The sequence below is a fragment of the Tursiops truncatus genome, chromosome 6 (genome assembly GCF_011762595.2).
Source record: "Tursiops truncatus isolate mTurTru1 chromosome 6, mTurTru1.mat.Y, whole genome shotgun sequence".
Lineage (NCBI taxonomy): Eukaryota > Metazoa > Chordata > Mammalia > Artiodactyla > Delphinidae > Tursiops > Tursiops truncatus.
The window spans coordinates 104,104,403-104,117,910 of NC_047039.1; the positions used below are offsets into that span (position 1 = coordinate 104,104,403).

Here is a 13,508-nt window from a genome sequence, read left to right on the forward strand (position 1 = left end):
TGGCACCTGCTACCAGACATGGCACAGAGGAGCTGCAGAGCATCTCCTGAACTCAACTGAGGTGGAGGGAATGAAAGGAAACAGTCACTGTGTAATCTGGCCGCGTTTTGGTGTTTCCTAGCTGCCAGCTAACATGATCATTCTCTCCAAGAAGAAACTAGGTCTATGCCAAAACCCTTGGCTATCCTGCTAACTTACCACCAACCTCAAATTAGTGTTTGCTTAAATGAGAGAAAGGATATAAAAAGGCAGTGGAGGTCTAAGAATGACAATCAGCTAGAAACTTGTCACTTTAGAAGGAAGGTGTACTCTTTTAGGTGACTAGGTTACCACTTAACAAATAGGACAGCCTGTAAGAGCTTGAAGGCTAGAATTAGATCTTCCCCCCAAATAACCTTCTTTCAAATGAGAACAGTAGGTTATAATTTATATTTCTTTTTGTGCAACAAATTTGAGTGTCATAAAAATGGTTAAAAAGTCTTCCTATGGTAGCTTTTTCTAAACTTTTATGAACATCTGCCACATTCATTTGAAGTTTAAAAAATTCTGGCACATATGCAAAGGCATAATAAGGTGCCTATAGCTTTCAAGAAAAAATAACAAGACAGTCAAAAATAAGCCTTTTGCTGAATTGCCAGTAAGAAAACTAGTGTGCGAGAGGAGATGGGCCTTCCCAATCTCCTTCCCTAAAGAGTCTTCCTTTGGCCCCAGGTATGAGCTCCACCCCCAAGCATTATAGCCCATGGTTCCTGGAAGAAATCTCAGGGAACCATCTCTCTCACTTGAAGGTCTAATAGAACCAGATAAGCCCAATCAAAAAGCATGACCGGAGGACTCCGAGTCTGAGCTGAAATCCATGGGAGGAGATCAGGAGACTGTACTTCATGACTTGGTAGTTCACAGCTGCCTCACACATGCAGGAAACACTATTTTGCTTGGAAAGTGTCTTAGCTGGCTTCAAGAGTGGGGTAACTACTATTTTTGTTTTTCTCTTACTGCTGACCACATAGTAGTTCAGCATGGCAAACCCTCCCTAATTTAAATCAGCAGGGCTAAGATTTATCTTGGCCAGTGCTTCCCAAACCTCCTCATTTAAAACCCTTCAAAGGCCAAGGAGAGTGGACTTGCACCCATTCACCTAAGTGCAAAACTCTGTCTCAAGTTTTAGCTTCAAAATTTATGCCTGTTGTGCACGGCATGTTTTACTACAAAAAACCCTTGTTTTAAATTACTTACAATCACATAAAAAGTAAAAAAATTTACTCCCTCTACCTTTAAGTAAAATTATGGTGCTGGGTTCCCTGACAACAGCAATGCCTACGGGAGGCTCTAAATGTGTCCCAAATTCCAGCTTCCCAAGCACTCACTCAATCTTTCTTTTCAGAACGCACCTGCTGCGCATCCTGCTAGGTGCTGAGGACACCACAGTGAATGAAGCACAGGCCTTGTTCCCAAAGAGCTCCTGCTCCCAGGGCTGAAGGAGAGGGCAGGGAAGCAAACAGCTGTCATCCTGAGCAAGAGGTACAGCAAGCAAAGACAACGGCCAACGGGAGGACTTCCTCCAACAGCTGGGGAAGAGAAGGTTTAGCCATGCAGGGGCGTGGGGACGGGGGTGTTTCAGAGACCAGCCAGAGCACTGGCTAACAAGGGACAGCGAGAGGACAGGAGGCTTGACAGCAGCGGGGAGCCTGAGCAGGACTCGGGGGTAGGGCAGAGGAGGCTGGAAGGCAGGCTATTAAAGACGGAGTGACCAGAATTTCATACTCATCTGCATACCTCCATGACCTAGCAAAATGTTCGGAAAACAAGAGGCCTTGATCCTGCTTCTCGAATGAACGAATAAGGCTTTGCAAAAATCTAAGCAAGCAAGGTAAAATGTCAACGAAGGCAGCGAGGAAGGAACAGGGCGAGAGACATGGCAGAGACTTGGTGACTATTTAGAGAGAGAGGAATGAGAAAGAGGACACTCAGCCATGCTCCGCGTGACCCACTTTGGTGCCTTTTCAGGCAGTGGTGCCGCTCACGGGGACCGGGAACAGCAGAAGGGGAGTGGAGTAACTCGACGGGTGTGTGTAATAAGGGGTTTGGGGAAGACTGAGTTTGAGACGTCGACAGTACATCTTGGTGACCTTCCACTGGCATTTGCAGCTCTGGGCCTTAAGTTCAGAGAGAGGCATGCCAGTGTTAGAATCACAGTTGGGAGTCACTGACATTACCCTGGTGGCAAAAGCAAAAAGCCTTACAAAAGATGGCCAGAGGGCATATAGAAAAGAAAAGCAAGCCAAGACTAGAAACCTGGACAATGCTCAAGGTAAAGGGCTGTGAAACGGAGCCTGAAAAAACCTGTGCTGGAACAGCCTGGAAGGCAGAAGAGGCAGGAAAGAGCTGTGGATGCCGATAGACCAAATGGTCTTTAGATTAGAGTTTCCAACTGTACAACAATTGACACGAAAGTTCTATTAGCAAGTACTCACTTTCAATTTTTCACACAGGAGCTTTGAATACACCCCCAAACTTGACAAACAAAGGTAAAACACAGAAGAAATCTCTTCAAGCTGATCTAAATACACCATCCAAGATAGTCCATAAACTGTGTACTGTATGTGCTCAGGGCTGGGTGATGACAAGGAGGAACTGTTAACAGAATGTAGGAGCCACATGGCCGTCCTGTCAAATTAGAAATTTGAGCAGATTTCTGTGGTCTATTTTGATCAAGATTCTCAATGTCAAACAAACAGGTTTTTCGATAACCAACTTGTTTCATTTTCGTAAGCACAATAGCACAGTGTGCAACAGTGAAGAAGCAGGTGGTCCTCGTCGACGTGAAATGAAGGCAACAGAAGAAGAGAAGTAGCACTTCCTTTAAGACATGCAAAGCATCATCACAGACGGACATGGCTTTAGTTTTTCCCTCTGAGAGCTTATCTCCTGTGCAAAACAGGCAAGCCCCCTACCTCCTGCCCCATTTTGCTCTAGTGCAAATTTCAGCTCTCTCCTGAGGAGGGAAAAGCTTAGGGTTCATGTCTACAAACCAGTGGCACTTACAAAAGCACAGAAAAGTCCCTTAAAAGAATTGCTATCTAACCGGTACAGCCATGCAGAAAGCAATCTGGCCTTAGATTCATAGCTTTGACCAAGCATTTCTACTTTAGGGGTTCTACGCTAAGGAAGTTAAGTCAAGATGCAGATTAAGCCTTATGCATAAAGATGTTCACTGACATGCTATTTATAATAGTGAAATATTATAAACAGCTTTAAGTGTCCAACAGTAATAGGAAAATGGCTAAGTTGTGGCATATCCAAACAGTGGAAGGGCCAGTAGCAAATTAAAAATTATTACTGAGAGTAGACAAAAACATGTAGAAATCCCCATGCCATAATATTAAATGAAATAAAGACATAAAATTCTATACCATAACAGTGAAGTACATTTATACAAAATATATATTCACAGAATAAAGACGAGGATGAAGAAAAATAAAATGCTAACAGTGGTTGAATCTGGAATAATGGTATTGTGGATAATTTTAATTTTCCTACTTATACTTCTGTATATTTTCTATACCACATTTTCTACAGAGAAAAAATGTAATATAATATTGTTGCAGTGTTTTAGAATAAACATCATTTTGAAAAGTGAATCATTTTCCTTCCCTCGTTCAAACCCTTAAAGAACCCTTTCCTCCTGCCTCTTTGAACCTCACTCCCTCACCCATGAAAATTGACAATCTCCAAACAAAGTGGAAAAACACTGGAAACAAGAGCCCAGTGGAAAGGGTCTAAGCTGAACGCTCAGCTCTGTGCATGAGGCGTTGCTCTGACACGCTCCCGTGTGTAGAGCTGTGAATCCAGAGACTGCGTCTTTTCCACTGCCACATAGCAAAACACAACCGCAAACAGAGATATCTGGGGAGGAGAGGAGCCCACTTACCTCCATTAAACTTAAATGGATTCCTATGAGGTAGGGCATGGGAGCGCTGTGAAGAGAAACAGAGACACACAGCTGCTTTAATGTCTGTTGCTTCTGACAGAAAATTACACATGGTTCACTATTTGGAGAAAAACTGTTTTAATAAACGTATGCACAGTTACATTTCCTTTCACAACAAAAATCCTAATGTGACATTTTGTTCCCAAGCCTAGAAACTTCGGAAGAATTTCAAAATGTGGGCAGCCTTAAAAGCATGGGTGGCGGGAAGAGCACTGACCCTGGCGTTAGTCCCTAAGTAGCAGCCATGCGATTGCATAGCCTCAGTTGCCTTATCTTTAAAATGGCACTTTGGAATCTAACTGGCAGCTTGCTATCAGAATGAGAAAATATACGTCGAGTGATTAGTGCAGTTCCTGGTACAAATGGGAACCACTGTTGCCATGATTACAAAAGAAAAAGCAGTTAACAATGTCAGATGGAGGGCATGATGTGCTTCAAAGAGGAATGATTTTTTATTTGCTGTTTCCTCCTGCCATCAAGAGATGTGATCTAACTGTTCATTCTGGTTGGACGAAGTGCATCAAAGCCAGCAAGCATCTCCACCCCAACTGCACACATGCCATCTGATGACACTAATTCAAAAAGCCCCTTCCAACTGCTTCATTCCCAGAGCAATGGGTTCCCTTAGTTAGTGACTGAGCAGGAGATGAGAACCCAACTCCAGGGGCTTTAAAACCTGGGCATTATGGATTGACTTCCTTTGGTTTCAGGGGCACACATATAAATTATCATTATGATGCTACTTACCAACGATAAATGGGCTAGCCATTATACAAGGAACTTGAAATTCATCTTTCCTAACCCACACAACCTCACAAGGTAGGTATTATATTCATTTTACAGAGGAGGAAATAGGCCCAGAGAGCTTAAATCACTTCTCTAATGCCATTAAAACAAGCGGCAACCCTAGGATTTGACTCCAAACCCTCTTCCTCCATGCCACACTGACTTTGTAATATTGGACCTAAAATCCCCAGGCCCGCCTCCCACCCAGTATTTTTCCTGCAGGTAGGGAGGTCAAGGAGTAGAGAGGAAGCAAGACATTGACAATGTTTCCATCTGTCTCTCCAGCATGTGATACATCCTGAGAAAGGTACAAAAAGGTATTTTATGAGCCCAGTGGAAAGATACCTGGCTCAGACTTGAGGTGCCCAGGTACCTTTCCTCTGGGGCAGCTGGTGGCATGGAAGTGGACCTAGGAGGGTGGCTTTCTTGGGGACAGGGTAGGGAAGTGAGGAGGGGTAAGAAATGAAAAAGGAGAGGTTTGCTTTCCACTGAATGCTGAGGAGTTTAGGCTTTATCCTGAAAGCAATGGATGGGCAACGAAGGTTTTTTAAACATCATATGTGCATTTTAAAATTGCTCAAACATTTAAAAATAAGAAAGAGCACAATTCCCTCATTACCATTCAACAAATAAAATTCTTCAAGCAAAAATCCTTCCCCAGAATATAAAATGTTCTCCTTACTACAGACCTCTGCAGGAATATATCTTGGGAGCCTGTAAAACAGTCTTGAATATTAGCAGCCCAGTTTGGCAACTATTCTTCTAGAAGATTTTTGGATTTGATAATAGCCAAAGAAAGAATTAGACACAAAACTGCAGTGAAAGTGGAGTTGTCTTTCTTCTTCTTCTTCTTTCCTTTTTAAAAAAGGGATCTGCTGTGCACATTCAGCTTCCCTTCGCTTCTAGGGGCAAGGAAATGCCCTATGATATTTTTTCCCCTTAAACTGTAAACCATTAGTTTAGCTGCCAGCTACACAAATGCTCAAACTTCCCAGTGTGCCTGGCTCTGCTGTCCAAGCTTTCTCCAGTGTACATTGAAATGAATGTGTTTCTAATTAAGTAGCTTCAGGAACACGACAGCTTCAATGTCAAAAATACAAAGTCTGAACCCTGGCAGGAAGTCTTAAGACTGCAAATGCCTCATCTAGTGGAACCTTGCCTAATGTAATGAAAGGAAGCAGGAAGAGTGCAGAATTCCAGAAAAATGGCCACTTATTAATGTGTCCAGAAGTACAGCCAAACACATAGAAGGGAGAAAACTCAAATCCATAATATTTAACCAAATCTTATAAACTTTCCCAGCTCCTACCAGCACTGTCATGCAAGTGACAAATGACCCTGAGTTTTAATTAGAATTTCTGAACTGAAATTCCAACATATGAATTAATGTATAGAAAAGGACATTCAAACAACTGTGAGAAAAAGGTAAAAATAAATACCTACAGCAAAAGCCTCTGTATAATTTAGGCTCTTATCTGAGACTATAGGCTCTTATCTGAAAAAAAAAATTTCTAGAATTTTAAATATGTAGGTTTTAATGCCATGCCCTTTTGTCCTGCAATAAAAATCAATGAAAGAGAGTAAAAAGGAGTCTTAGAAGTGATGGCAGATGTAGAAAGGGACAAAGTGAGACTCACTCTTCAGGTACCATTAGGTAGGCTATTTTTTTTTTTTTTTAAGCCCAATAATTTACCAAAGGGTAATTATGGCCTGTCATAGAAATGTAGTTTCTTAGCCAACTTAGGGCTGCAACAGCTCTGTATTTAGAAAATATTTAAAACACATTTATTCTGAAATCACAGCACACCATGTTTTGTATGAATGCAAATTTGAACAAATACCTTTTACTGTATCATCATTTGCTTACAAAACCTCAAATGTGTCCCTGAATCTACTGCATTTTTGCTCTGCAAATACAATGATTACAAATTTCAAGTGGGGAGAGGGAGAGAGGAAAAAAAGAAACCCCAGAGACTCCTTAACATCTGAATGCAGCAAATATGTAACTGGGTAATTCTACCTGCATTCTGAAAACAATTTGTATTCTCAATATACCTCAATAGTTTTTACAGCTACTGAATCATTCTCTTTTGTTTGTTTTTTCTTGTTGTTGTAAAGAGAAATTTGGGAGGAGGGGACACTCACCCACGATCAAGTCATCTTATCACAACTACTTTTATTTTTGTATTATTCTCCTCCAATATTAACATTAATATTTAAAAATATCTTTGAAATTATAGAGTGCATATATTTTATTGTTTTCTCACTGGCTACATTAACATTTCCCATATTATACTGTAAACTTTGTGATTATTTTAAAGACTATGTAATATTCAACCAAGTATGGATGTCCTTTAATTTGCTGAACCCTATTGCTAGAGTTAGACATTAAGCCACTTCCAACTTTTCACTATAAGTAACATCGTAATGAAAATGAACAACTTCATGTGCATGAATTCCCAAATACGGAATTACCAAGTCAAAGGGCAGGACTGTTTTTAATATCTTTTGTTATATCTTGGTAAAGTGTCTTTTAAAAGGGCAGTACCAGCCCCAGTGGAAATCTTTCAAGATTGTTGCAAGGATTAGAGAGAACCCATGAAGTGCCTAGCACAGGAGCAGCACATGGTAGGCTCAGTAAGCTATTATGTCCAAGTGGGTTCTCTTCACAGCCCTGGCATGGCTGGTGTGACTGGACCCATTCTCTTAGTGCCCAAAGAATGGTTTCTTGTTCCTTCCCTGGTTCTGAAGGATACCTGGCAAAGTGTTGGTGAGGACAGTCGAGACTCCGTGATGAGCGTGAGGTGTTTGACATGCATCACCTCTATACATGAGTTTCTGACCCCAAGCACACTCCCTTGTCACCTGTCTACTTACTGAGCTCAGTAGGGTTGTTTATCACTTTCTTCAGAGGGTAACATTTAAACTTGATTTTATGTACCACCCAAAATGCAAAAACCACCAAGTAAACTATGACTCATTACTTGCTTATCACACAGAATGACAAATTTGTAAAACCACTCATCACGCTTTCTTAAAAAGAAAATATAGCAAAAAATTGGTTAAGCTAGTCCTAAGAAACTTCACATTCAGAACCTGACTCTTCTGAATCATTTTCTGATTCAGAGTCATCAATGCCCTTGTTTCATCCAAGGTATCTCAGTAACAAAACATAATACTTTATCTAGATGCTATCTTCATTTGTTAGGTCCCAGAAAGAACTTGTTTATTGCTTATCAAGAAAATATCAACGCAAATATCTGTTTCACCAATAGTAAATGAACACCATGCTTCTCTGCTCTGGTGCCTTTCACCATTCACACTGACTTTACATTTCAATGCTGAATCTGACTGCAATTTGGAAGACATTTTAAATGGCAATTAGATACAACATGTGCAGAACCAACAATGCACATGATTAAATTAAAGCGGTGATAATATTAACAGCTACGACCAAGTTCATGCATAGGTGGGCCATCACAACCGTGTCACAACTGCCCTATGGCTGACGGCGATTGTGGGTTGCCACTGTACATCTCTGAGTAGCGGGACAGGGTGTATCTGCCCTAGGCCTTTGTTCTCTGGGAATTACGGCACTATCTAACTTCATCACTGTCATCTTGGAAGAGTAAAAGCTATTCTTTCTTCCTTCTCCCCTGAAAAGGAGAGGGGTTATATTGCTAGTGTCAAGGCAGTGACAACATAATGACCTTTACCTGAAAGGTATGTTTACTTTGAATCCTCTTAAGGGGAAAAGGAACTAATATCAATTGAGCTACTATAACCCAGGTGCTTTTGTGCATCACTCACACGTAATTCTCAAGGCAACTCTGCAAGGTGTCACTGCTATCCACATTTTCAGATTGGGAAACAGGCTTGCTTGGAAAGGTGAAGTAACTTGCCCCAGGGTCACAAAGCTAGAGTGAAGCTGTAATTCAAAGTCAGGGCTGTTGGACTGAAAGCCTATACTGTCCCACAGCACATACTTAAGCCAAAAGAAAAGGCGTGCTGGAAAACCAAGGGGGCTATTCACCCAGTCCTCTCACCAACTCCAGACCTGCAACGCAGAGCACTGCTCTTATAGGTAAGTCCTGCAGCATGAGCTCATTCCTAGCAATAGACAGGCATGAATATGGATACTGCAGACTTATTAATGATCCTATAGTCCCCGTTCATTATTACTGCACTTTCTCAATTTGTTAATTCCTTTCCCCCAGATAACTAGAGCCCTTTTAATTATGTTCCCCTGAGGTGAGCGGCTACTAATTGGAAAAGAGTCAGGTGAAATAAAGGAACACTGGCTGCTCAAATATATAAAAGGCAGCTTCCCAAGACAAAGAGGGAGAGGAGGGGAGGGGAGGTGAGATGAGATGTGGAGAGAGGTAGGAGGGCCCCCACCCCCGCCTCCCCAGGAGCAACACCTCTTTGACCTTAGTAAGGATACAGCGTAGAGCTACCCAGGGGTTTGGAAGGTCTACTCTTTTTCTTTTCCCATATTAAAGCATAGTGAGCATTACAGTGTACACATCACAGCACCCATCTCGCCTCTCAGAGGCACTCAAACTTTTTAGCCAAATACCCAGATCTGCAAAGGGAGCCCACAAGTCTTTCCTCAGCTCACTGTCTTTAAAGGAAAGGAAAACTCTTGGTCTTACTCATTTGAGCTTTCCTTCCTTCCTTCTTCCCTCCTCTCTCCCTCCCTCCCTCCCCTCCTTCTTTTTTGAAAAGAAACAAACGTGTAAACACAGTTTGTCTTACAGTTTAAAATTCTGCTCTGAAATAACAAAGCCTGGCATTGCTAGAGAGGTTAAAGGACAACAGAACGGGGAAAAGAAAGCGAACAAAGACCATACAACACACCTTGCTGGAGAACACAGATAATCCTAGTCTTCATCTTCCTGAAAGTGACCAGACAGATGGGCCGCAGGCTAATGCGATGGCCAGTGTCGCACAGGGAGCCAGGAAGAGCCAGTGCCGTTCATGATGCACTTGCCATAGCCAGCACTAGGCTAAGGGCTTGACAGGCACTTTCTCACTGGACCCTCAGGACAACGGTATGAGGTAGGTACCAGCACCGCCTCCCATACAGATGAGGAAACGAGGGCTGGGAAGCTAAACAACTCACTGAGGTCACACAGCAGCCCTGAGACTAGAACCCAAGTCTGTCACACTGAGAGAGAGCAAGCTCACTGCTTCCCAGGAGCCCAGCACGTGCCCGGCTGTGGAAGAAAAGTGGAAGGAGGTTCGGAGGTTTGCTCTAACCTGCTCCCTGGGGGCCCGCCAGCAGCTGTGCCAAGTCCCGGGCCCCTCCACGTTCTGTCCGAGACTCCGGCCAGCCCCTCACCACAGGAACCCCAACTTGCCTCTGAGCTGAGCCACGAGTGTCCCCGTGGGCCCCAGTCCCCGCCTCCTCTAAGTCCTACTGAACCTGTGCTGTCCGCCAAGCACCACTTCTCAGATCACGCCGGGCTTGCTAACACCTCCCTATTCAGAGGCTTTTGTCTGGGTTGCCCATTTGGCATAAAGCACGCGCTAATTTGTATGGTTATTCCAGACTGTCAGTCACAGGAGAACCGAACTTTGTTTCTGATTCCCTAGAGTCCATGGTGGGGCTGTGTGCAGAGCAGGAGGAATAAAGAGGCGGGTATGTGCCGAGTGCTCGCCAAATACCAAGGGCTGTGTGGGAGCCCTTATCTCATTTAATCCTCAAATAATCCAATTTATACCATCCATTTTATAGATTAAAAAAGGGATTCTCAGAAACTTGCCCATGGTCACAGTTAATGGTGATTCCAGCCCATATCCTCCTACTTCAGGAGTCTCTTATACTACTGTTGCTTTACATTAACTTTTTTTTAACCATTATGTTACACTTAACAAAAAAAAATGGGTATTTGATAATTACAGCTGAAAAATAAAATAGCAAGTGGACATTTTGTAGCCAGAATAAAACTACATTTGCCAACCAGCTTAAATGAATTGACACCCTTTCTTGTTCTAAATAGAATTTACGGCAGTTTATAGAAATATGTTCAATACAGCAGCAAAAATAGGAAAAAAAAAATAGGGGCAAAGGGAAAAAGCATAAGTCGGAGTGAGTGAGCACTTCTATGTGTGCCATGAGGTGCTGCACACCTGCTGGGGCGGCCACAGGTTTGGCTCTGAGTCCTCCAGCTGCCAACCCAAAGAGGGAAACAGGGTTGTAATGTGATTCACGGTGTCCATAGAGAAAAATAAACTAGTCTCTCAGGAGCTTCCATTTTAAAAAGGCAACCGGGGAGGGAAAGAGAGAAAACTAACAACTTACGGTGCATTTACTACGTGCTCAGTGTTTTCCGTGTGCTGGTCAGTCAGTCAGTAAATATTACTCAGTCAGTAAATATTACTATATGTTGGGCACCACCTTGGGCTGAGGATAGAGGAGAGAAAAAATAGTTCTGATCCCTACCTATTTGGAGCTTACAATTAATAGCAGACAGCCAATAAGCATATTCTTGTATGTGTGTAGGCTGCCGTGAGGAGACTTACAAAGTGCTGCGGGGCGGACCTAAGATGACCTCATCTCGTTCCCACAGCAATCTTGAAAGGCTGATCTCCGTAATTCACAGAGGAACCCATGGCTCCAAGAGGTTAAGTGACTTGACAAAGGTCACAGCTGGTGAGAGGCAGAAAATATGACTTGAAAGGTAGAAGGGGTGCGAATGCCATTAGGTAATCGAGATTTTCTTAGGGGAAAAAGTATTTAACTTCTTGTCTGGTTTCCAACCGGCCCTCCCTGATTTATGAGCAACAGAGGAGGAGGATCCCTACGTATGAGGACAGGAGCAACCCCAGATTAGGAGAGGCGGCACAGACTGCCTCATTTCCATCCGTGGTTTCGGCAGCCAGAGCGTGGGGCTCACAGCAGTGGAGGAGCTGGGCGCGCGGTGCTGGTCACTGGAAATGGCCTGCTAATGCGAGACACGTGTGTATCTGAGCTGAGGGTGAAAGTGGGGAGGGGGGACGATGCCCTCCTAAGTGTGGCCCTGTGGCTTCCTGGGGTAACCTTGGGGGTTGGGAAAGCGCTCCAAGCCACCAAACCCAACCGAAACAAACACAAAAGTTATAAAGATAACGCCTGGACGAAAACCCAGAGAGGTCAACATCAAAGCCTAGAGTAGTCTGCCCTTTTATGCCTCCTCAGTCTACCGGAAGGAGACAGACTTGGAAAACATCAGGAAGGGCTCCATGGCTAAGACCACTGCAGCAGGAGAAGTTAATCACAGAGGAAAGGTCAGGAGACAGGTCTCTCTATCGCCCCAGAGAGTTCAGTGAGAACCATTGACAGCCAGAGCCAGGTCACAAAAGGAAGTCTCAGGTTTGAGCCACCAGGAACCCATGAGACCCTCGTAGAAATCCAGGAAAGAATGATGTACAGAAGAAATAAGAGAAAAAGAGGTTTATGGATAAATAAACCAAGAGAAAGTAACACCCCAAAAGAGTGTAAACGTTGAAAACCCAAGTGGTAACAAGGGGGAAAAAAATCTCTTCTTGTTTTTCCAGGACTAAGATACGCCACATGCCAAGGTGCGTAGTGTCCAATTACCTTCTTAGCCTAGTCTCTCATTCTTTCAAATATTCACAGGGAAGACAAACCCACATTTGTTGAGAGATAACTCTGAGCCTAGCACTACGCTGGTGCTTCATGGATTCTCGTTGTGGGAGAGGTAGCAACACAACCGCAAATCCCTGCCACAAGGTAACCTCCTCCAGAGCTGAAGCTTCTCTGAGGATGGCATTACATGGTCTGTGGCTCCTGCTCTACTGGTGACCATGAACATATGTAGAATGTCTTTGCTGCAGAGACCACTACACTATGTCTTAGAAATTCCAGAGTTTTCTAAGTGTTGGATTCAAGACAGGCTCCAGGTCAGGGAGGAGTGAGGAATTACATACAGGATGTATCACAAGAAATGGAAAACCAGGCCAAGGCTTGGTCATATAAGAACAGATAAGAGCCAGCTATGTCCCATGGAGGCCAGGCAGAAACTGGGGCAAGGGAGGCAGGCTGCTGCCCCTAACCACATCAGGCAGCAGAAAGGGGACTGGGAGGGTGGGACTGGCAGGGTGGGTCCAGACACTCAGATGTAGATGCTGCAGCAAAGGATGTGAAGGACCATGGGGAGGTGGGCTGCAGTCAGGAGAGTGCCCTGAAGGGGGGGTGGGCAAGCCAACAACCACCATCCCCGACTGCGGAAGGGTCACTTCCATGGTAAAGGGACACTATGTCTCCTCTAACCCTGCAAGCCTCAGCACCCTCACAGGAATGTCAACGCTGAGGCTGAATGAGCACTGTCACACACTGTACTCCTAGCATCTGTGCCAGCAGGGGCACCTTGGAGGGGTCAGATTAAGGGTCTGATGCCAACCATCTACACAGACTACTCACTTTTATAGAACATTTGCATTTGCTATATATACTTCTGAAAGGTTAAAAAGTATTATTTTAACTAATAAGGGTGGATTACCTTACCAACAACGATAAAAATTAGGTATTAAAAACCTAATGGATCTGGAATTAGTGGTGATGGCTGCACAACCTTGTGAATACACTAAAATCCACTGAATTGTACACTTTTAAAAGGATGAATTTTATGGTATATGAATTACATTTCATTTTTTTTTTTTTTTTTTTCCCGGTACGTGGGCCTCTCACTGTTGTGGCCTCTCCCATTGCGGAGCACAGGCTCCG

At 43.6% G+C, this 13,508-nt stretch overlaps 1 protein-coding gene across 10 annotated transcripts in view; it reads right to left on the reverse strand.

Annotated features, from left to right (window-relative positions):
- The window catches only part of DENND1A (DENN domain containing 1A), a 540,810-nt gene that overhangs the window by 202,311 nt on the left and 324,991 nt on the right, over nt 1–13,508 (reverse strand). For all 10 annotated transcript variants that reach the window (XM_073806587.1, XM_073806589.1, XM_073806585.1 and 7 more), the window contains one exon: nt 3,932–3,977. In XM_073806587.1, coding sequence (XP_073662688.1) covers nt 3,932–3,977 — 46 coding nt within the window. The remainder of the gene's footprint in view (nt 1–3,931; nt 3,978–13,508) is intronic.